This window comes from Callithrix jacchus, chromosome 8, assembly GCF_049354715.1.
Source record: "Callithrix jacchus isolate 240 chromosome 8, calJac240_pri, whole genome shotgun sequence".
Lineage (NCBI taxonomy): Eukaryota > Metazoa > Chordata > Mammalia > Primates > Cebidae > Callithrix > Callithrix jacchus.
In genome coordinates this window covers 123,435,359-123,460,337 of record NC_133509.1, presented here as the reverse complement: position 1 = coordinate 123,460,337, position 24,979 = coordinate 123,435,359, and the positions used below count along the sequence as shown (strand labels likewise).

General features: G+C 41.2%; 1 protein-coding gene and 1 long non-coding RNA gene across 13 annotated transcripts in view; one reads left to right on the top strand and one right to left on the bottom strand.

The window, feature by feature from the left end:
* The window catches only part of ZC3H14 (zinc finger CCCH-type containing 14), a 51,391-nt gene that overhangs the window by 2,201 nt on the left and 24,211 nt on the right, over positions 1-24,979 (bottom strand). For 2 of the 12 annotated variants that reach the window (XM_035261251.3, XM_035261249.3), the window contains exons 10-15: positions 8,987-9,146; positions 8,025-8,257; positions 3,524-3,644; positions 1,932-2,068; positions 1,536-1,627; positions 313-419 (exon numbers count right to left, since the gene is read on the bottom strand). In XM_035261251.3, the coding sequence (XP_035117142.1) occupies positions 313-419; positions 1,536-1,627; positions 1,932-2,068; positions 3,524-3,644; positions 8,025-8,257; positions 8,987-9,146 (850 nt within the window). Of the gene's footprint in view, positions 1-312; positions 420-1,535; positions 1,628-1,931; positions 2,069-3,462; positions 3,645-8,024; positions 8,258-8,986; positions 9,147-24,979 lie in introns of all 12 variants that reach the window. The other 10 variants (XM_078335583.1, XM_017977278.4, XM_078335584.1 and 7 more) reach the window with 7 other exon arrangements.
* LOC118145012 (uncharacterized) lies at positions 13,642-19,225 on the top strand. The gene is made up of 3 exons (XR_004730062.3): positions 13,642-13,778; positions 15,524-15,607; positions 19,182-19,225. It is a non-coding gene; the product is annotated as an uncharacterized LOC118145012 (long non-coding RNA).

Below are 24,979 nucleotides of genomic sequence, written 5' to 3'. Positions count from 1 at the left end.
GTGCTTGTAGTCCCAGCTACTTGGGAGTCTCAGGCAGGAGGATGGCTTGAACCCAGGAGTTTGAGCTGCAGTGAGCTGTACTCCAGCCTGGGCCACAGAGCCAGATAATCTCTAGGTTAAAAAAGTAACCACTGGGTAACATAAAATTTAGCCCATGTAGTAAATTATTTTGCCAAAGGATCCTTGTATAATTAAACAGCAAAGAAAAAAATTCACAGTAACAGTCTAGTTTCCCATTTTGTGTGCTTATAAATTAAACTGCAAATCAGAAAAAGATTTGAAATGACATTAGAAAAACTTGTTAATGTTTACCTGGTTTGAGGTCGAATCCATTTCAAGGCATGTCGTGGTGGTACATTAATGGTAGGATGGTAGAATGTGCAGTCCGGTCTCGTACACTGAGTGTTAAACCTACAGTGCTAAATAGAGAGAACAGAGCTTCAACAACATCCATAAGGCTAATATAAGTAAACACACTTTTATTATTTGAGACAGGGTCTCACTGTCACCCAGGCTGGAGTGCAGTGGCATGATCATGGCTCGCTGTAGCCTCCACCACCCCAGGCTGAGGTGACCTCTTGCCTCAGCCTCCTGAGTAGCTGGGACTACAGGTGTGTGCTACCACACCTGGTTATTTTTTATTTTTTTTAAGAGATGGGGTCTCACTATGTTGCCTAGGCTGGTTTCAAACTCCCAGGCTCAAATGTTCCTTCCACTTCTGCCTCTACCTCCCAAAGTATTAACAGGACTGAGCCACCCCACCTAGCCAACCTACAACTTAAGATGACAACAACCAGCTCAACTTAACCATGAACAAAGTAAAAGATCCCATCCATAATGACCATTTTAATACTAGTGAAGCCTTGAAAAAATGAACCTACTCTTGAGACACAAAATTCTAGTCAAAGAATCACAGCAAGTGAAATTTCAAAAGATAATTTAGCATACCATAGAAACTTCTAATGGATTCAGTAATTATCCTTTATACTCTTCTCTTGTACCCTCATCTATACCCAGTTACAGATGGGACAAGGGAAGGCCTTTCATATAGTCCTCAGGCTACTAGGGGAAGAAGATAATTCATTCTGAGCAACTAAACATCTAGAGGGTCATCAACCATCATCAATCTTTAACACACAGACAAAACCATAAAACCATCAGTCCAAGTTTGGATGGCTTTAAGCAGTAACTACTGGATTTCATCATCTCAGTTCTGGGATTAGGTTCTAAAACCCCCCCCACACACACACCCCAAAAAACCACCCACATGCTTAAATGCAGAGAAGAATGGAAAATGTGACTAGCAAAGGCATGCCTCTTCCTACTGAGTGCTGAGGATACAAACATTAAACTTTTCAGACTACTTGGCCTAAGGGGCCAGATGGAGACTCAGTGACAGTGAAGGAACAACTTAATAGATTTTACTGGCAAAAATCACAATTACTTTTGCACCAACCTAGTAACTCTGACAAAAAGAAGTTATATGAGTAATTTGAGATATTATCATTAAACTGACTTTTGGGAAAAGTTCTTACTTTTGGATGATAGAAGGGACATTCCATCTTCTTACAAGCTGGGAAGTAGCGGCAGAGCTGACTACTGGAAGGTGGTGCTGGCGGTGCAACTGCTAACAAGAGAAAAACCGGGACTGACCCAGCCTGTCTGGAAAATCAGTTCTTAATACAGTCTACTGATTTTTTATGAAAGTGAAAACCATTTGCAAATCAGAATGGTAAGGTTTACATATTCACTAGTCAAAATACTTCGGAGTACTACAGATAGGCACACTCGCTCTTTAAAGACTGGTTGGATTAACTGATCCTGCCAAAATTATTTCTAAAACCACCTTTTCGTTTGTTCAATTCTGTTTAGTCATAAGATGCCATTTTACATTTTTTACCCAAATGCAGTTGCAACAGTAAGTTACTCACCTGGTTTTGGAGACAGTACTGGGATTCTTCTACTCACATGAGTGAAAGGACAATCTGGTTTCGTACACTTTGCATCATATTTACAATTCGGGTGAACAAACAAACATTTTTCAGCAAATTTACAATTGGGGAAGGCTCTACAAAACAAAACAAAAGCGTATTTCGTAATCTTCTCAATGCATTATTAGTTTTTTGAATAAAGGCTCTTGACATTCCCCATCACTACTTGTTTTGAGAAATCCAACAGCAACAACAAAAGGTATTTTAAAATGCGGCCATTTATCAAAATAGGACACAGTCATTTATTCCAAAGCCTGGGATAACACAAATACAGGCTTTTTTTTTTAAAAGATGAGATTTTTTTTTTTTAACTTAAGTTCTGGGGTACACGTGCAGATCTTGCAGGATTGTTACATAGGTATACACATGCCATGGTGGTTTGCTGCCTCCATCCCCCCCGTCACCTACATTAGGTATTTCTCCTAATGCTATCCCTCCCCAACCTCCCACCCCCTGCTATCCCTCCCCTAGCCCGAGCCCTCAGTGTGTGATACTCCCCCCTCCCTGTGTCCATGTGTTCTCATTGTTCAACAACCACTTATGAGTGAGAACATGAGTGACAAACACAGGCTTTTAACTGAAGCCAAGCCACCAGGAAAGACAGAAGCTTTTGTGATAAAAATCACACCGCTTAGTAAGTAAGGTCTATGTTTTATGCAGTGAACTCCATACAATAAACACATCCTCTATGCAAGGTTCTGTGCTACAAAAAGACTCATCCCATATTCTCCTTATATGTACAGCCATATTATTCCCACATAAATAGTTCCTTAAGAGGAGTTAAAAATGGAGATTCCATTAACAGGATCCCTGCTCCCGAAAAATAAAGCCCCTAAAAGACATCTCACAAAGTTCATAACATTAAGCCAGCCAGCTTGTAAGGAAAAACTTAACCCAAGTCCAAAATTTTCATTATCCGTAAATAACTTTTCCCTCAATTCCTCAAAATCTGTGTATAGTGTGTGTGGCCAAAATGCATACAAACTGGGGCAGTTATCATGCACCCATCTCCTTAAATGTAAAGAATTCTTAAGGAACTTGAGGTATTTCTGTATCTCACAGGTCTGAGGCACAAAGAAAGCCCCCCCACCCTCACCTCTCAACAGACACACATAAACAAGAAATACACTGCTCTGGAAAGGGCCATCGTAATCCTAAATGCATTTAGTTATAAAACTCAGAACTCATCCACCGAAAAGAAAAACAAAATAAGGCAGAAGATACAGACACTAAACTGAAAGCTAAAATCAGCTGGCTATGACTCATTTGCAGGGTGAGATGGGGGAATGGTACCCACTTTTGCGGTGAGATGGGGGAATGGTACCCACTTTCAGGGTGAGATGGGGGGTGGTACTCACTTGGCAGGGTAAGATGGGAGGATGGCACTTGGAGGGTGAGATGGGAAGATGGTACTTACAGGGTGAGATGGGGGTGGTACACACTTGGAGGGTGAGATGGGGGTGGTACACACTTGCAGGGTGAGATGAGAGGATGGTATCCACTTGCGGAGTGAGATGGGGGATGGTACTCACTTGCAGGGTGAGATGGGGTGATGGTAGGCACACTCATCCCCGTTTTTACAAGCAGGCCAGTACTTGCAGCGCTCCAAAAGTTTTTCTGGTTTCTGTGCCACACTCAGTTCACTCATCTCAGCTACAAAGAGAAAGGAATTAAAAGTATTTCATTCATTATGATCAATTCAGTACACAGCACCTTCAACAAATTTCCCTCAAACCCCAGTCTTCAAATCTTCCGTTAAATGTACAGTCATGTAAAATAAGTGAGCCCGAATAAGATTAACACTGGCAACAGAAACCTATAAAAGACAACAGGAAGGAGACAATAGTCCTCACTGTGAAAGGCCAAAGTTTTCACCAACAATTCTAATTCTCAATACGAATTCACAGCTTAATTAAAAGAGGGGAAGGATGTTAAGTAGGGAACCAATAAAATTAAGAACTGAAAACATGTAAGGTGATAAGGAATGTGAATTCCCACATGCCAGCAAGATTATGAGTGATCCAAATAGAAAAGTATTCCCACTTGCTGAGCTGTAAAGTGTAGGTGCTAAACTCACAGCAATGTCTATTTTTACTTTTTTTTTTCAAACAGTGTCCTGCTCTGTCATCCAGGATGGAGTGCAGTGGTGTGCCAGTGGTGTGATCTGAGCTCACTGCAACCTCTGCCTCCTGGGCTCAAGTGATCCTCCTCTCAGCCCCTACCCAAGTAGCATGTGACACCACATCTAGCTAATTTTTATCTATTTTTTGTAGAGAAGGGGTTTCACCATGTTGCTCAGGCTGGTCTTACTCTGGGACTCAAGCAATCCACCTACCTCGGCCTCCCAAAGTGCTGGGATTATAAATATGAGCCACCGTGCTCAGCCAGCAATGTCTAAAAAGGGGAAAATATTTTTGCCTACAATGGGGTCACAAATGCCGTCACCTACAGGGACTGGGCAATTCCCCTAACACAGCAAGACTGACTGGGCTGACAACGATAAATCCAGTAAGGGACAGATGGGCAGCTGCAACCAGGAAAGCAAGTACCACCCCATTCCCTGTGCCATGTCCAATCACAGCTTCAATTACTATGACAGGGCAAAGTGGGACCCCTGTTGCCAGATTTTTATCATGTTTTAGTAGCCAAAACTCTGCTTTCATTGAAACTGTAATGCTGGTAATTTATTCAAGTAACACTGAATTGCTGGGCAAGGTGGCTCAACACCTGTAATCCCAACACTTCGGGAGGCCAAGGCAGGTGGATCACCTGAGGTCAGGAGTTCGAGATCAGCCTGACCAACATGGGGAAACCCCATCTCTACTAAAACTACAAAAATTAGCTGGGCATGGTGGCACATCCCAGCTACTCGGGAGGCTGAGGCAGGAGAATCGCTTGAACCCAGAAGGTGGAGGTTGCAGTGAGCCAAGATTGCGCCATTACACTCCAGCCTGGGCAATAAGAGCAAAACTCCATCTCAAAAAAATCAAATCAAACCAAACCAAAACAAAACAAAAAGCCACAAAACCCTGAATAAGTAAAATTATAGCTACAGCTGATAATTAGCTGCTAATTTCTGGCCTGAGACACCTTAACCTCCCCCAGAATATCATCATGGGTATTAGGTATTATGCTTCACATTCACGTTCACAAAAGCAAGTATCACTTCAACTATATTCCTCTAGCCCTCAGCTAGACGCTCTGCGCAAATGTCAGCTAAGTTCTCTGAATTCCGTTTCCTCACCTATGCAAAGAGAAAATAATGTCTTCCTTAGAGTCTGAAAAATACAAAACAGGCAACCAATCATAACAGCAGCAGCAGCTAGTACTGTGAGTACTTACTGTTCCAGTGACCCATGGTCTGTCCTCATTACAGGAGAACAAGGCACACAAATCCAGTCATGCAGCCCAGACAGGAGCATCATCAAAGAGCAATTATGACAATGCCTGATACATAGAATTTTCTATGCTACTTTAAAAACAGTAAAAGTCCACTGGGCACAGTGGGTCATGCCTGTAATCCTAGCACTATGGGAAGCCAAGGTGGGCAGATTACTTGAGCTCAGCCTGGGCAACATGGTGAAACCCAGCCTCCACTAAAAATACAAAAAATTAGCTGGGCACAGTGATGTGCACCTGTAGTAACCAACTACGGAGGAGGCTGAGGTGGGAGAATCACTTGAGCCTGGGAGGCTGAGGCTGCAGTGAGCCTTGACTGTGCCACTGAACTCCAGCCTGGACAATGGGAGTGAGACCCTGTCTCCAAAAAAAAAAAAACAGTAAAAATCATTTTAGTTCTAAGATACAAGAATATTCTTAGTTCCAAAGAAAATCTGAGATGACTGGAGTTTCACTGACTTTTAAATGTTTTTTTTGTGTCATCCCTGCCGAGTAAATGTGTCTGGCCTTTTTCCTATAATAAATTACACACAGGAGACTGTAATACATACACAAGAACCCAGTACAAATAAAAGATTAAGAGAATACCCAAAAGAAGCCTAGCGGGGAAGTAAAGTAGCTAGATAATCAAGAACAATATAATACTTTACAAAGAACCTTTATTATCAAAGTATTACTTTACAAAGAAATGATGTTTCTGATAGAAGCATTAAGTGATAATGTTTCTATCAGTCATTTCACTGGCTGACACTGACTTTGTAAGCTATTAAAACTTTTCCTTTTCAAATTTTAAGAGGCAGATTCACTTTTTATTGAAAGCTATAGGTTGGGTGCAGTGGCTCATGCCTGTAATCCTAGCACTCTGGGAAGGCTGAGGTGAGTAAGATCACTTGAGGTCAGGAGCTGACCTCACCAGCCTGACCAACATGGTGAAACCCCGTCTCTACTTAAACCAAAATTAGCCAGGCATGATGGTGCATGATGGTGCCTGTAATTCCAGCTACTTGGGAGGCGGAGGCAGGAAAATGGCTTGAACCCAGGAGGTGAAGGTTGTAGTGAGCTGAGATCACACCACTCTAGCCTGGGGGACAGAAAGAGACTCCATCTCAAAAAAAAGGAGGGCTATAAAATCTGTGCTGCCATATGTTAGTGAATGAAAAGGCAGCAGGTTGAAACAGATGTTGCTGTTTGAAACAACCCAACATAAAACCAACCAGAAGCAACTGCAGTTTCAGACTCCTTGCTCACAAGGGAAGAGGTACAGAGGCTGGAGACTCCTGAGAACTGTTCTGCGGGAGTCTCTCCAGCCAGACCCATGTGCTAATTCTGACAAAGCTTCATCCTTGAGCAGCAGCAAATCACTGAGTCCCCAGTCAAAGCAGTGGAAAGGAGGCTCACCACTCATCACAGCTGTCAGCACAGTGGCCACGGCCCTGGCAAGAATGTTTACTAACATGTTATTTACAGTGTCACTGCTGCTACATGTATACCCCCCATAAAACCTCATATGGACATCTACATTTAAAATGAAATCGGATCCTAGCACACCAAAAAATTATACTACCAAATTGAAAAATCAAGAGTTGTAAAAACACTGGAGTTTTCTCTTTAGACAAAACATACAGAGTCAAGAAATCTGTACTGCCTGATTACTGCAGCTTTTACTATTTTTAAGTTTTTCTTCCTGTTGATAGGGTCAGATTTTCAACTCCCTCCACTAATCAAAACCACACCACCACGTCACTGGTCCACAGGAAACGCATCCAGTTAAAATAAAGCTAAGTGTTATTGCTCCACTAACATATGATCTCCCTCTGGAGTCTATTTTTAGTGATCTAAAAAGGCAGTCAATACATTTTCATAGAAATATCTTCCAAGAAGAGGACTAATCCAGGAAATGTTTCAAAATCCATTACTGTTTTTCACCTGAATCTGCACACTTTTAAGATTCAGTAATGATCCCTCCTGCCAATGAAGAGGTGTTTCTGAAAATTTTAGAGGATATGAGGAACATAATTACCATTCTCTATTGTGAATGAAAATCATCAGTGTTGCCACTGATACCCAGTGAGAGAAGAAGCGGTGATAAGAAACTGTCACCTGCCTAAAAGTGTGGTGCTATCTGAATTAAGTTCATCTGAGTTCTGCTAAATATTACTCTCCAACATTAATCTAAACAGTTCCAAGAAGTATCCTGACAGAGTAAGTGAGAAACTCCTTTCAAAGAAATTTCACTGAGGTAGAAATAGCAGCAAATCTAAAATTTTCTCTCAAGTTAATTACAAGAGACTATTACCAATAAAAGGGCAAAGTGGCAGGACAGTTTCTGAGGAAAATAAAAAGGTAAACAAGGCATCAAGAACGACGGTTCATCCTTTAGCCAGCATGAGGAGGAGGACTCTTAGGTTCCATGGCTGAACTCCATTTTTGCACTGGAGTAACAGCCCACCTATGAAACAGACACAGAAAAAAGAGTCTGAAATATAAGGTGGTTTTGTCTGAAAGAAGAAAAAAGGCCATTACTGAATATAAATAAAAGCAAGGCCTTTAACCAATATTCATTCAAGGTAGAGAAAGAAGTCAAAGATTCCCTTGACAATGACAGCACCCTGAAAATCTGAGCTCTCAACACACCGTTGGAAAAGCTACCATTTGGGTCCTCAAGCTGCCTGCTCAGCAACTGCAACTGCTGTGGGTGGAGGAGACCTCTGAGTCCCTTGTTTGAGGCTGCAGTTTGGTTTACGGGTTTCATTCCTTCAAAGCACATGTCCTCCTCTTGATCTGACATGTATCCTGGGGGGCTGGGGACACCATCCAGCGTCACTATAAACTTGGGACTTGCAGGTTTATCTGGTTGTACAAGATCTCTGCCAGACAGATAAAAAATACCATAGAATTAGGGAAACAAACACAAAATGCTGAGCCCCCTCAAGTGCTCTTCAGTAGAACTATCACTCCCTTGCTTAGTGTTTGGTTCAATAAAAAAAGACTAGGTAAGGCTTCCAGGTGCAGCACTGAGGGGGGGGTTCCCTACTAATATACAATGACCAAGGCCAGTCACAGTGGCATCATTGCCAGTGACCCTCTGGCCTGCACTTACTAAGGACAATCTCCCCTCAAGCCTGACCCCATTACCCATTTGATCCTCATAGGGTCAACATGGAAATAAACCAAAAAATTAGCATCAATGTTCAGAACACAAGGGCCAGCAGCATTTATGCTAATTCATTATCTGTATGTCTGCTCCTTTATAGAATCAGTCAATTTTCTAAGGATAAAAAATCACCCAAACCTGATCTGCTTAGGGTCAGTTGGCTTTTAAACTTGCATTTCCTGAATTTGCATAAAGAAAAGAATCTTAATAGAGTTAAATCATACACTGAGCTCTATTTTGTGGGTTAATGGATTTCGGAACAAGAAAGATGAACTGGAATTCTTGAAAACTGAATTTGGCTAACTATTCATAGGCTAGCTACTGAATCACTGAAAGCATTCTACTAGGGGCTGGGGCAGGGAGGAGGAAAACTGCAAATGAATGATTAACCTGTACTATCTAATCACACAAATTAACTACACAAGAAAAAGAAACCATCTACCGTGTCTGCATAAGGTGTCCTGAAAGTACCCGAAGGGAATCTGCAGTCTTCATCCCCGACTCTTGGTTTGGTGCCACTACTATTTCCTCAGACAGCTTTGGCTTCTTCAGAATAAATGATCTTGTGTCTGCATGGACCATGGATTCCATGTCATAGTAATCTGAGCCAAAAAAATTGGCCACAAATGTTTACTTTTGAATATACCTTGCATTCCCAACATCATACATGTGAGAAGAACGTCAATCTTTTATATATTCAAATTATTTCAAAGGAAAATCACAACTGGTTCCACTCAGGAAAATAGGGCTGTAATTCTATTCCAAACATGTTTTCAAAGAACTCAAAGAGCCCTTTCCTCCAGGGAACAGTACAAGTGATTTTGATTAACACTCCCTACCTAGAGCAGAGAAAGGTTCTCAGGTGAGGCATCTAATGAGGTCTTAACAATATACCCTTAAAGTGCAACAGTCTCTTCTAAAAACCTGGAGAATCTGAGTCGTAAGGCTCCCTACAATTATAATAGACTACTGAACCACTTTTCAAAAATCTGGTTTGTTCACCTCACACAGTACCACTTACAGCTAAGAATCACGTCCTGATAAAAAGAATTCAAGTGGCATAATTTCCAACTGGTTGCAGTCCGAGGACTTTTAAAGGGAACTGAAAGATGAATGGGCACTTACACATGCGTATCAAGAAAAACACTGGCCTTTAATGCAAAACCCATAAGCTCACATCATCTACAATATGCTTAAGGCTATTTTATAAAATATGCCAAGACCTACAACCCAGAATGGATATGGATGACCTGTCAATATGCCATCAACAGACTAAAGTTAATACATTTCTTTTAAAGCTTAGAGACCAAAATTCACAAGATATTCATTCACATTCATTCACTGAGTTATTTACTGAACAACTAAGAGAACTGAGCTAGGTACACAAGTAAAAGAGAAAAATAGACACATACACAATTTCAGAACAGCATGACCCAAAAGGAATGCCAACAAGGTGCTGAGAATACAGAGCAGCCCATTCCAGCCAAGAACCAAAGAAAAGCTTACCAAGGAGGAACATCTGAAGTTGGCAATAAAGGAATGAGCAGGAATAAACGAGAAGAGAGTCAGAGGCACAAACACAGCACTTGAGGCAGAGGAAAACGCACATAGAAGGAAAGGGACTTTCACAAGGCCGAAGGTATCTGTGAAAGGCTACAATGTGGAATGTCTGGGTGTGTGTGGTGGGATCAGCGGTGCATGGCAAGGAAGGCTGACATATATAATAAATTTTCTTCTATTCCTCAGTGACTCTGGATTCTGGTTTCTACATAGTCAGAAATCAAGAGGCCTGGTATGGTGGCTGACATCTATAATCCCAGCATTTTGGGAGGTCACGGCACAAGGATTCCATAAGCCCAGGAGTTTGAGACCAGCCTAGGCAACATAGTGAGACCTCTCATCAACCAGAAAAAAAAAAAAAAAAAAAAAAAACCAGCCAGGTGTGGCAGCACATGCCTGTAGTCCCACCTACCTGGTACTTGGGAGGCTGAGGTGGGAGAAGTGCTTGGTCCTAAGAGGTCAAGGCTACAATGAGCATGATTGTGCCACTGCACTCCAGCATGAGTGACAGAGGGAGACCCCATCTCAAACCAAAAAAAGAAAAAAGAAATCAAGAGAGGTCCTAAGAAGGGAAGTGACCTGATCAAATTGGTTTTTAGAAAAACAGACAGTGTTAAGAACGAACCAGAATCCTTGACCTGTTGTTGCCAGGAGAGAGGGTGAGGCTCTGAATGAAAAGATTCCCCACCATCTGTCCTGGTCCCATACAGCTGAGAGGAAGAGAAGACATACTCCATCTTGGGAAGGGGCACACCCGCCTTCCCCAGCAAGGGGAGTACAGATGGTAAAGGGAGACAGGTGGAAGAGAAAGCTGGGAGAGAAACTTAGGAAAGGAAAAAGAGCAAAGTTAAAGAGGACAAAGGTACATTTCAATGTTAGATTTATTTAAAGTCTTTGTGGGACTCTCCATGTTTAAGAGGAAGTAAAAATTCAGATTTGACCTGTAGGTGGAGGTACAGAAGACGCTGAGTCAAACTGAAGGTGACAAAGGAGTGTTTAACATACTTAGGTGGCCGTTTCTCATTGAATCCTCACTCAAAGCCTAAAAAAAAGTAGTTTTCCTCCCATGTTATAGATGACCATTTGCAGCTCCAAGTTATTAAATGATTCACCAAGGTCTCACCACTATCAAAGACGGGCCCAATGGTCCAGGGGGCACCTTCACTCCTTGCCACCACCCTGCACTTTTTAAGACAAACGAGTTCTGCTAGTTTCACAGAAGAGATGAAAATAATGCTGAAGGTGGGAGAGCGCAAAGCTAACCTTTGAAGGAGGAGTGGAGGAGAGGAGCTGATACATGAGAATGAAAGGGAAGGAGAAGAATGCAGACAGTGAAATCCTGGAAGCCAAAAGGTCAAAGCTTGGAGAAAGTATGGGAAGCCAAGTGTAATACACTCCAGGGTTTAGAAAACCGTGCAGCAGAACTATCCCTCCCACACACCTCTCTGCAAGCCGAAAGTCAGCAGCCTGGGTCACATGGAGACCAGACGGAGTAACATCTTCTAAGTAAAAGACCACAGGCTGAGTCCACGCATTTACTTTTTGTTCCCTCATGAAAGCCCACAAAAATGTCCATAAGGGTTTTATGTTTTAAAAACTCACTAAGAAAGTAGGTGTACAAAGACATTTTGAAAGTGAAAAACAGATGATCAGGAACTAAAAGGATCTGTAAAAGCTGAATTCTAAGGCAATAATGAAGCAATCCTATTCAGACCACAAGATTCTCCAAAGGCTGAGGAACTGGCAGTAAAAGGGACCTTGGGAAGAAATGAGAGAGATGACAGGCAAAAAAGAGGCGTTGGAGGTGTTAGTTAGTTCCTCTGAGAAGCAGTTAGGTCTTGAACTCTAATTCCAGGTAACTGTTTTCTTTGAGACAGTCTTGCTCTGTTGCCCAGGCTGGAGTGCAGTGGTGTGAGCTCAGCTCACTGCAACCTCCATCTCCTGGGTTCAGGTGATGCTCCTGCCTCAGCCTCCCGAGTATCTAGGATTACAGATATACACTACCATGCCTGGCTAACTTTTGTATTTTTTAGAGGAGATCAGATTTTGCCATGTTGGCCAGGCTGGTCTTGAACTCCTGACCTGAAGTGATCTGCCCACCTTGGCCTCCCAAAGTGCTGGGATTACAGGCATGAGCCACCATGCCCAGCCACTGTTTTCTTGGTTTTGGTCCTTGCCACACCAATCCCAACCTCTACACTGAAGACACCTGGGATGACTGGTGATATGCTTTCCTGTAGATTCTCGTAGAAGTCTATGGATGAAGTAATCAGGGTCTCTGCCAGAAAGATGCTACAACAAAATCAACTGGATGCACACTGTTAAAAATTTCTAAAGGCAATTAGATTTCCTGATGAAACTTTACCCATTGCATGCACTCTCCCTCGGAGAAAGTGGAGCTTTAGACTCTTCAGAGGGTAACAACAGAGTCCCTGGACCAAGAGACACCAGCCATGATGAAAGCAGCACTGAAGTGACAATGGTGGGGGAAGGGTTATGTAAACATTACATAATAATTAATGTTGAGGTGCCTCCCACAGCCTTCTATCCGCACTTAAGCTCCCAGAACTCTAACTACGAGGCTGTTACTTGAAAAACCTTTTATGGGAGAAGCTGACCAGCCTGAGAGCAAAGACTTAAAGGCAGTGCCATCAAGGTGCCCCCAAACTAGACAGGCAAGAGAAATCGCTTCCCAACACAGGATCTATTTTCAAATAAAAAGTCAGAGCACCCCGTGCCCCAACTCATGAACCCAGAGTACCAGTGAGCTTCTGAGTGCTCCACTCTTAAATGTAAGACCACCTAGGATCCCCAAACATCAGAGAGAAACCTCCAGCATAAAAGACAACCAAAACAGACCACTTACAGAAAACAAGACCAAGCAGGGAGGGGGAAAAATGTCAAAACAACTTTTCATATCCTCAGAGAAATAACAAAAAGTATTGCATACATAAAACAAAATCAGTATGTTTTTTAAAAAGTAATAGAATATGAGGAAACAAAGGGCTCTTAGAATAAAAAAATGTGATTGGAGCTAAGGACTGCAGTCATTCATAAGCATCACAGAACTCCCTGATGTTTCAAACTGCGTGCACTATGATACAATGAAAAGCACCAGGAAACAGAAAACATGCACAAGAGCTACTGAAGTGGATCCCACACACAGACCTTGGCTGCCAACCTTTTTTTATGAGACGGAGTTTCACTCTTGTTACCCAGGCTGGAGTGCAATGGCGTGATCTCGGCTCACCGCAACCTCCGCCTCCTGGGTTCAGGCAATTCTCCTGCCTCAGCCTCCTGAGTAGCTGGGATTACAGGAACGCGTCACCATGCCCAGCTAATTTTTTGTATTTTTTTTTTTTTTTAGTAGAGACGGGGTTTCATCATGTTGACCAGGATGGTCTCGATCTGTTGACCTCGTGATCCACCCGCCTCGGCCTCCCAAAGTGCTGGGATTATAGGCTTGAGCCACCACGCCCGGCTGGCTGCCAACCTTTTTAAAGCCTCCTGTGTAGGAGGCAGGACGGACTGCTGGGAGATGAGAGAGCAATGTCTGAACACCTCTACAGACAGAAGAGAAGAGGCAGAGGATGAAGCTGGAGGAGTGCAGTGACATGTCAGTGCTCACCAATCTGGTGGGATCTGGGCTCTGGTGGAGGCTGACCCTTGAGAAGGTATAGCACACTTTCTGAGGTGGAAAGCTGGGGAAGGGTCAGGAACAAAGTGACTCACTGTGGAGTCCTGACTGAAGGGAAAGAAAATCTAGGAAGGGACTAACTGGGAGAGGTCAAGGGACCAGAGCATCCCACAAAGGACAGACTTAGGGGAAACAGGACTGAGATGATTCTGGGTCGCTAATGGTTGCCTGTGTTTATCCTGCAGTTATTCTTTTTTTTTTTGGGAGGAAGGGAGGAAGGCAGGAAGGGAGGGAAGGAGGGAGGGAGGGAGGAAGGAAGGGATGGAGGAAAGGGGGGAGGGAGGGAAGGGAAGGAAGGAAATCAAGCAATGAGAGAGACATTCCTGCAGTCATTCTTAAGACACTGAACATACATCTTCCAGGGGCTGGGCACTGAGGACAGAGACAATAAAAACCAAGGTGCCAGCTCCAGTCCTGAAGTAGCGCTTGGCATGTGTGTCTGTGGGAAGAGGAGGGAAAACAGGTAAACTAAAGTGGCTCTAGAACAAGTTCCAGGTGTGGCCCTGGTGATAAGATTCCAAAGTGAAGTACAAGAAGATAAGGCTAACCAGGTGAAAAAGAGGATACAAAAGTCACTCATGGCAATGGCAAAAGCTGGGTGGAGTAAGAGGACTAGTCAGAAATTCAAGTCATTCCTGACAGCAAGAGAGTGACAGCCAACAGTGCTAGGGACACACGTGGAATGGTGTGAACGGAACAAAGCTTTCCAATGAGGCAAAATATTAAAACACTACATAACATGAAGAAAACGCAGATCTTATCTCCTGGCCCTAAAATATTTTCACAGATCTAAATATAACATCTTAGGGCAGGATCTAAGAGATAATGAGATACATTAAATGGGGTGTAAGAAATGGAAATGGCAACTGAAATTGCTAGATCACAGTACAACTATAAACATTACCAACCCCAACTGATCTGCAGAGTTTCTGCCATTACTGGGTCAATTTGTAGTCGGCATAATAATTGCCTCTATTGAGTTCCTAGAATATAAATTTTAAAATTTCACTAAGCTTACAACACAGACAATACGAGCATGTGGTTCCCAAAAATCAATCCTTCTGGGTTCTTAACTGAAAGTCTTAAAAGTAACTTAAAGCTTCAGCAATGAAATTTAGTAGTATTTATGGACCAAAGGATATCCTGTAAGACAAAAAAGGCTGTCCTCAGGGTTAAACTGAGAGTGCCGACATAAGGCACTCCTGGTTCTCCCTCTGTGGGGATATCAGTTTTCCTGGATTTGAATTCTGCGGGGAAAGTAAAGGTGGTAAAGGGTGAAAAATCCAGGGAGAGGCACCTTGTGGCCCAGCAGCTCACATCACAGACAACTGCAAAATAAAGATGGCACGCACCTCCCTCCATCACCTGGGCTCTTACCATCACGACTCACTCACCCATGACCTTTGAAGGTAACAAATAGCAAAACAAAACACTCTAGAATCATCTAAATATAGAGTTCCTAAAAGACAAACTATGGGCTTCGATGCATGCTAAGAAAACAAGACAGTCAGCTCTGGAGTCCACACCAGATGTCAGGAAGCGTGATAGTAGCTGTTTGGCTCTCCCACAAGAAAAGATGTTCAACTACTTATTTCTTCTAAAACAGGTTCATAACATTAATTTCTAATATTAGGTTCACAATTTCTAATAATAATATGCTCAGTAGTCTGCACAAAATAGGGTCAAAGAAGTGATTTTCTCTTTCTTCCATTTGGTGTTAAGGTCCTTGAGGATGGGAGAACGTCACACTTTTCTGCAGCCCCACAGTGCTTAGCAGACATCAGACACTCACTTGCTCATTATAAGGTAATGCACTACAGTGCACAAAGGGACGTAATTGATAGGGTTGCAAATACTGAAATCTTATTAAGATGTCCACATCCTAATTTTTGGTACATCCATTACAGTTGGCTTCACAAGGACAGGCTTTGCTTACTCAGTGCGAAGATGTAGTGGGCAATCTCCCACCAAACACATTTCATTAAAAGGTGTTTTTAAATTTTAAAAGATATACCCAATTTGAAATTTTATCAGGTGATTTCTTTTAAAACATATGTTATAAGACATTTTATTGGTGCATCCCAAAAATGTGAATTCCTTCCAGAATTATTACCGAAAAAAGTACACATTCTGAGGAACTGTAACCAAGATGTCACTTAGGTCAAGCTGTATTCCTGTGGGAAGCTTGGAGAACTGAGGTAAAAGGTTACAGGAAGAAGGCTCTTTCAATCCAAATACTGCAACAGGACTTCACATAAACAGTAGATGATGAAAGAATCGGGCATTTTAAAATAATTTCACACAGATACATGAAAGACGACTCTTTCACATTTCAAGTCTTGCTTTATTGCTCTAGGTTCATCTATCTTTTCAAAACATCGTTTTAGAGAGTTCAATTAAAGAGGATGGAATTCTGATCAATTCTAGGTTTCTAAGTTAAATCAAGCAGAATCCAAATTTGTCATTAAAGGTCCATGAAAAATTCAAGTTCTCTGTAACTTGCTCCCTCCATATCAGAGCTACACACGTGGAAAGATACAGATAAAAGGATGAGTACCCAGAAGATACTGTATATTAAGAGTTTACCTTTCTCAACGTTTCTAAGGAAGCCAATTATTTTTACATCAGTAGGTCTTGACTGTGATTCAGTAACTTCTTTAAGATCTTCAAACTGTCTATTGTATTCAGATGTTGCTGAATATTCACTCATTTGTAACCTCAAAAGATGAAAGTTTTGCTTCATTCTGGGGCCCTCTAACATTTAGACCAAACAGATTGCTTCCACTGTCAAAATAGCAGCTTTCATTCCTTTAATTTCATTGATATCAGCTGCTATTTTCCTTAAAAGGGAGGAAATACTGTCTCATTCAGTGAACAACAGGAGCTCGTTATGGAACCTAAGTCCACTGGCTCCGACGGAAGAAAAACTAGTAGAGGTGGTGATGGAAACTTCGAAGACATTCTCATAAAGGTGATAGTAACCTCAAAGACATTTCATAAAATTCTCTCTCCCTTAAAATCTGGTAACATTTTCTTCACAGCTCATTAAGTTATTTCATCAAAAGTAAAAGCAGTGATCAATGCTGCTATCTTAATTAGTATTAAAAGCAAATAACATCTTAACCTGTAACGTAAAAGATAGGGTAGGGTTGTACATTTCCAGAGTCAGATCTCAAAAGTAAATGTGAAAAAGCTAAACATACCAGACCAATTGCCTCTTCGCTACAACTAAGAAGGCCTAATATGCAGGGCCCTCTATCCTCTAAGTCCTACCATATATATAGCTCCTCTTCCAACAAACCCTATTATTACATACAAAATAATCCTGGTTTCTGATTGGCTGAAACAGACATGTGACCCACAAAGAATTTTCTATTATTTACTTCATATGATGAGAACACTGAAGAGCTATTAAGCAATATAACATCAAGTGCTTTACACCTAAATATGATATGAATTAAATGTACTTTTCCCCTTTCATCAACTAAACCATTAATTTTTAAGCTTCAGATTTCTGAATTGTTTTGAGTTGTAGTTCCCCTTGAAATTAGTATATAACATTACTGAGACTGAGAAGTCCTTTGGAGGGAGAAGGCAGAGAAAGTAACTGGACCCATGATCCAAACAAACTTCTTTAAAGATACATCTGGTAATAATGGAATTCAACTTCACTAATACAGTATCGTGTACATTTAAGAATGGAACTCAACCTTAATACTAGACTATTATTAGATAGCTGTTTCTTAAATATTCCCTCCCATTTTGTGGGTTGTCTTTGTTTTTTTGATAGTATCTTTTGAAACACAAAAATATTAAATTTTGATGAAGTTCGATTTATCTTTTTTTCCTCTGGTGGCTTGTGCTTTTGGTATCGTATTGAAGAAATCGTTCTCAAATCCAAAACATATCTATTTTTTTCCCTTAAAGTTTTATAGTTTTAGATCTTATATTTAGGTTTTTGATCCATTTTGAGTTAATTTTTGTATATGACATGAGGTTCCAACTTCATTCTTTTCCATGTGGATATTCAGTTGCCCCAGCATCATCTGTGGAAAAGCTTATTCTTTTGTCAATAGACTGTTAGCACCGCTGCCAAAAATCAATTGGTCATGAAAGTATGCATTCATTTCTGGATTCTCAAATCTGTTCCATGGGTCTGTATGGTCAACCTTACACCAGTACCACAGTCTTGATTACTCTAGCTTTGTATTAAGTTTTGAAGTTGAGCGACATAACCTTGCCAACATTATTCTTTTTAAATAATTTTGGTTATTCTAGGTCCCTTTTTATTCCCATATGAATTTTAGGATCAGCTTGCTGATTTCTACAAAAAAGCAATCAGGGATTTAAACAGAGACTGAGTTGAATCCATAGATTAACTTGAGGACTACTGCTATCTTAGGTATAGTAAAGACTTCCAGGCTGGGCAAGGTGGCTCATGCCTGTAATTCCAGTACTTTGGAAGGCTGAGGTGGGTGGATCATGAGGTCAGGAGTTCCAGACCAGCCTGACCAACTTGGTGAAACCCTATCACCACCAAAAATACAAAAATTAGCCGGGCATGGTGATGTGGGCCTGTCATCCCAGTTATTTGGGAGGCTGAGGTAGGAGAATTGCTTGAACCCGGGAGGTGGAGGCTGCAGTGAGCTGAGATCCTAAGATTGTACCACTGCACTCCAGTCTGGACGACAGAGTGAGACTTTGTCTCAAAAAAAAAAAAAAAATAGTAAATCTTTCCGCGTTCTTAATTTGAGAAAGGACGTTTTTACTTTGGTTTACTCCCCAAGCAAACACTTAAAATATGAAACATACAGGGATGCAAGCTGGTAGATGCTGCTCACTACAGCCTCTTCTAAAAGAATCCTGGCCAGGCACGGTGGCTCACACCTGTCATTCCAGCAGTTTGGGAGGCCAAGGCAGGTGGATCACTTGAGGTCAGGGGTTCGAATCCAGCTTGGCCAATGTGGCGAAACCCTGTCTCTACTAAAAATACAAAAATTAGCCAGGCATGGTGGCACATACCTGTAATTCCAGCTACTTGGGAGGCTGAGGCATAAGAATCATTTGAACCTGGGAGGCAGAGGTTACAGTAAGTGAGATCACACCACTGCATTGCAGTCTGGGTGACAGAGTGAGACTCTATGTCTCAAAAAAAAAAAAGAGGAATCCTTATAAAGAATTGTAGTCTTTGGTTTCGTAGTCAAATAGATGTCACTTACAATAATAGAATCGAGAACATGCTAAGTGCTGGAATTTATAAAATAAAAATCTGTATTCAGTCCTCCACCATATGAATCAGCCTTCAAAATTCCAGACAGAAAATAATTTTCAAAATTCAGAAGGCTTTGGATTCACAGCCTTTTTTTTTTTTTTTTAACAGAACCAGCTGACACAGGACATCCATAGTAACTATTAACAGCAAGACACTCTCAGCCAAGTACCATCTGCAAACCAGTTGGCTCACTAGAGGACAAATAATCTCTCAAGTGAAAAAGTAGGAAAGAGGTCTAACAGAACGGGTCGTAGAGAAACAAGAGCCCATCTGATGGCACTCATATAGCCCACTGTGTCCAGCCCAACTTTAGAATGGAAAATAAGCAAGGACCCTTCCTAAGACTCCAATATAAATATTCATCAGCAGAGAAAGTTTACGTATTTTAACATTCACTTCTACCAATAACTCTGAAGTAAGTGCTACTGTTATCCTTCATTTATAGATTAGGAAACTGGGGCACAGAAAGGTTTAAGTCAACTAGTAAACTACTGGGTCTGCACCTTAGGCAGTCTGGGTCCTGGGTCCATACTCGAGGACTCTTGATACATTAAGTGGAACAAAAAAACACATCTCAGAGAGCTCTGTGTGGTGTAATTCCTGCTTTATACGTACATGTGTATGTGTACATAAGTAAACGTGTAATTCCACTTTATATACAAAGCGTGCACATGTTCACAGATATAAGAAATACCTAGATGACGACACTAATACAAGTCAAACTTCTAAGTGCATGCTTCCCTCTGAGGAAGGCAGGGGATTTTCCATTTTCTTGGAATATAAAATCCCCCCTTTACTAAGAATCTTTCACAGTGCTTCCACTCCAACACAATATATCAAGTACATACAATTATACAATTATAATCTCTCCTTCTGAAGAGTCCATAAAAATGCATTTAAAAACTTACTATTTACATCTCTACCTTATGATCTTTGGATTTCTATTCTTATCTTTTCTAACATGCATACCAATATAGCATGTGTACATAAATAAAATATATATATATTGGGTATACATATTTAAAAATGACTACTATACAAAAATTGTTAGTTCAAAAATACAACAGATCACTGATTTAGAGATGGGGGTTACAAGGTGGTCAGAGCAGATGAAATGTCAACTATCTCTGGATAACAGAAAATATACGGACAAATACTGGCTGTCAGGCAGAGCAGACAAAACCGCAAATGAGGCCCTGGAAAACTGCAGGTTAGATGCAAGGCAGGAGTGACATCCACTCAAACAACAAACATTGACTAAGCTGCTACTACTGTGTGCCAGGTACTGCTCTGGGCACTCAGTAACATCCATATACAACAAACACACAAATCCCCGCTCAAAAAGGATGGATTCTGTTGAGATGGGGAAGGACATAGCTCTCAAGACCGACCCCCAAAATAAACATATGTTAAAACATTTCATGTTGACAAGTAAAGACCTAAGTCTGGACAAAAAAATACCTAAACTACAAAAACATAAACTATGTATTTGACGGTGACAAACGTTATGGAGAAAAATAAAGCTTTAAAAAGGAGGGAGACAGGTCAGAGAAAGATGTCATCAAAGATGACACATAGATGAGACATAAGCATATCCGGAAGTAAACATTCCCAGGAGAGGGCAAAAGCATCTGAGATGCATGCCTCTTCAAATGTCCTGAAGGACAAGCAGGCCAGTGTGCAGAAGCAGCAGCAACGACAGGGAGCCAGAGTAGACGGAGGGAGGTGAGTGATGCAACAGCAAAAGACTTTGACTTGCAGTATGATAGGGAGCCCCCGGGGGGTTCTAAGCTGTAGAGTAGTGTGATCTAATTTACAGTTTAAAGGATCACTCTGCTGCTTTGTGGAAAAGCCTGAAGGAAGGCAAGTTTGAAAGCAGGCATACCTTGTAAGAACACTATTCCAATAACCAAGTAATCAAGGCAAATCAGAGATGGTGACTTTGCTTTTGTTTTTTGTTGTTGCTTTTTTTTTTTTTTTTTGAGACAGAGTTTTGCTGTGGTGCCAAGGCTGGAGTGCAGTGATGTGATCTCAGCTCACTGTAACCTCCGCCAGGTTCAAGTGATTCTTGTACCTTGGCCTCCGGAGTAAACGTGCCATCATGCCCAGCTAACATTTCTATTTTTAGAAGAGATAGGGTTTCACCATGCTGACCAGCCTGGTCTTGAACTCCTAACCTCATGTGATCCACCGGCCTTCGTCTCCCAAAGTGCTGGGATTACAAGCATAAGCCACTACGTCCGACCAGACGGTGACTTTGATGGGTGGTAGAGGCAGAAGTGATAAACGGTGGTGAATTACACAAATCTGGAGGTAGAGGTAGACAGGTGGAACAAGGAAAAGAGGGAGACAGACGTAGAGGGGGAAGAGGAAGGAAAGGAGAGAGAGTGAAGGAATGGCAACAGGTTTCTGTCCCAGAAGCTGGAAAGGTGAAGTTGCCATTAAAATAAAATGAGGAAGACTGCAGGAAGAACAGACTAGAGAGGAAAATTCATAGTTGAGTTTTGGACAAGTTTGGAATGATTTATTATATATCCAAGAAGAAATATAAAATGGTTGAACAGAAATTGGGAATTCAGAGCAACGTCCAGGCTGGCGACAGAAATGTGACAGTCATAGTGCAGAGATGATATATAAAGCCTTGAATCTGGATGAAACAAAGGGTCATCCAACTGTGAGAGATTGGAGCAATGAGCAAAAACCAAGGAGGACAAAAGGCAGAGAAAAAGGTTTGTGATGGTATTGCCACAGACAGACATTTAAAAGACAAAATTTAAATATTTTTAACAGACAAATAGTGGGACTGTAAGCATACCAACCTGCTCCCCCAAAAAATTCCTCCACAACTGCAAGGCCAAATGCAGCTCCTTCTCTGTTTCATTTAAAGATAAACCTGCCTGCAGAAAAAGCTCAGCCTGGCCGGGCGCGGTGGCTCACGCCTGTAATCCCAGCACTTTGGGAGGCCAAGGCGGGTGGATCACGAGGTCAACAGATCGAGACCATCCTGGTCAACATGGTGAAACCCCGTCTCTACTAAAAATACAAAAAATTAGCTGGGCACGGTGGCATGTGCCTGTAATCCCAGCTACTCAGGAGGCTGAGGCAGGAGAACTGCCTGAACCCAGGAGGCGGAGGTTGCGGTGAGCCGAGATCGCACCATTGTACTCCAGCCTGGGTAATAAGAGCGAAACTCCGTCTCAAAAAAAAAAAAAAAGCTCAGCCCACAACACAACTCTAAGTAAGCCTCTGCATTACCTTTCCTTAAACTAAAAACTGTATCTGCATATGTTGTTGAAAGAAAATCCCACAAATGAAAGGGCAAGAAAAAAAGCATAAACTCTGACTCTGACTCCATTAATTAGGAAACGAGTGAATTCCTTGAAAAAAAAAAATTCCCTCTACTTAGGATCTTCAGACATAGTTAAGATGATACTGTATCCACAAAATAGGGTACTATGAAAAACAGAAAAAAAAAAAAGTTTGTGGAAATTTAAAAATATGCTTGCCTACATTTTTAAAAAGTTCAGTAAGGAGGTTAAAGACAAAGTCAAGGAAGTATTCAAGAGCAGACCAACAAGACCAAGTCAAAAATGACAAGAGAAAAGATATACAACTGACAGGACAAAGTAAGAGCTCATCATTCAACTAACAGAATTTCCATGAAAGAACAATGAAAACAAGGTCAGTAAATTTTAAAACAAATAATGCAAGAGAATTTCTCTCACTGAAGAAAATGGATTTTCAAATTAAAAGGGTGCCCAATGTATCTAACTAGCATCTAGAAATATCACAGTGAAATTTTAGACACCAAGAACACAGGAAAAACAAAACAAAACAAAACAAAATTCCCAGAGAAAAAATTCCCACATATTTCACAACGGTATAAGATGGGCAACCACTTCTCAGCATAAACAATGAAGCCTCAAGATAATCAAACTACGCCTTCAAAGTTTTGAAGAAAATGACTTCAACCTAGAATTCCATACCTAGCCAAAGTATCAAAAAATACAAGGCTAGCTTCAGATTTCCAAGCACTCAGAAAATTAACCTTCCATACTTGCTTAAGGAGTTTCTTCGTGATGTGATTATAAAATGGAGAAATGAACGGAGAAGACAAAATGTAATTCAGGAAATGCAGAGCTGACTCAGGGGAGGAGAACATCCCAGGATGATGGCCTGGAGTAGGCCTAGAGTAAGCAGTCAGGTCAGAAAAGAAGGAGAGAGGCTCTAGGAGGAAGGTACCTAGAACAGGCAGGAAACCCAAAGATTCAAAGCACAGAGTGATAGACTTTTAAGCTACAGTACAGGTAGGCAATACAAGAAGGGAAAAAAGAAGAACCTAAGGCAAACAAAAAAAACTGTATGAAAGGGGAAAAATTAAAAAAAGAAACCCTAGAGAGTCCCTACACAAAGCCGTGCAAGAAATAGAGTATAAATTTGGCCCTGCAGTAAATACTTATATAGTCTTTTAAATTTTTTTAAATTTTTTCTTGTTTTTAGAGACAGGGTCTTGCTCTGTCACCCAGGCTGGTATAATCACAGCTCACTGAAACCTCGAACGCCAGGGCTCAAGCAATCTTCCAGAGTAGCCATGACTATCGGTGCACATCATCACATCTAGCTAATTAAAAAACATTAAAAGATATATATATATATAGATGAAGGTCTATGTTGCCCATGCTGGTCTCAAACTCCTAGGCTCAAGCAAAGCTCCCACCCTCAGCCTCCTAAAGTGCTGGGATTACAGGTGTGAGCCACCAACCATGCCCAGCCTAAATAGTCTTAATAGTGTAAATGCTTACTGTTTATCAACTCTTAGAGTCAATCTACTAAGTCTTAACTAAAGTTGAAAACAAAATGTAAATTTGATCAGCTTTGACAATGTAAAAGTACAGGTGGCAATTCAAAGGTGGAGGCAGGACAGAATGTAGGTGGCAGCAAGAAATAAAATATAAGACCTGGAGGGGCCTGGCATGGTGGCTCACACCTATAATCCCAGCACTTTGGAGGCTGAGGTGGGCAGACTGCCTGAGCTCAGGAGTTTGAGACCAGCCTGGGCAACATAGTGAGACCACATCTCTACTAAAAATATAAAGAATTAGCTAGGCATGGCACAGCTCATTGAAACCTCGAACGCCAGCGCTCAAGCAATCTTCCAGAGTAGCCATGACTACCAGTGCATATCATCACATCTAGCTAATTAAAAAATATTAAAAAAATATATATATATAGATGAGGGTCTATGTTGCCCACACTGGTCTCAAACTCCTAGGCTCCTACAGCTCCTAGCTGTAGTCCCAGCTACTCAGGAGGCTGAGGCAGAAGAATCACTTAAACCCAGGAGGCAGAGGTTGCAGTGAGCTAGGATTGTCCCACTGCACTCCAGCCTGGGTGACAAACTGAGACTCAACCTCCCCCACCTCCAAAAAAAAGGAATTGAAGGAGAATGTGAATGTTCATATCTTTCAGAAGTCAAAATATACCAAAATATAACCAGACAAGAAATATTTAGGTATACTGCTTACAAGTACTAAAGTAACCAATAAATGAATTAAAAACTGATTTTGCTGTATGAGTTTGGAAGCAAGGGAAAAGTATAAATGAGCTAGATCCTGACATATAGCAAGAAATCAACAGATACTATCTATAGTTCATCAATGAAGAAACAGTATAAAGCATATTATTACAACATGGAAAAGGGAACTGAAGCATTTAAAAGTGGAGGATTCTGAGGAATGGGACCAGTATAGAGAAGAATGTAGCAAAGAATGTTGCTTTTTATTTTCAATCTTTTTATACTATTTGATTATTTTCTCATCTGTCAGGAGATATTACATTGATATGTTTTGTTTTCTCAAATTTTCTATGGTGAGCATATATTTCATAATGTAAAGTATTTTATTTCA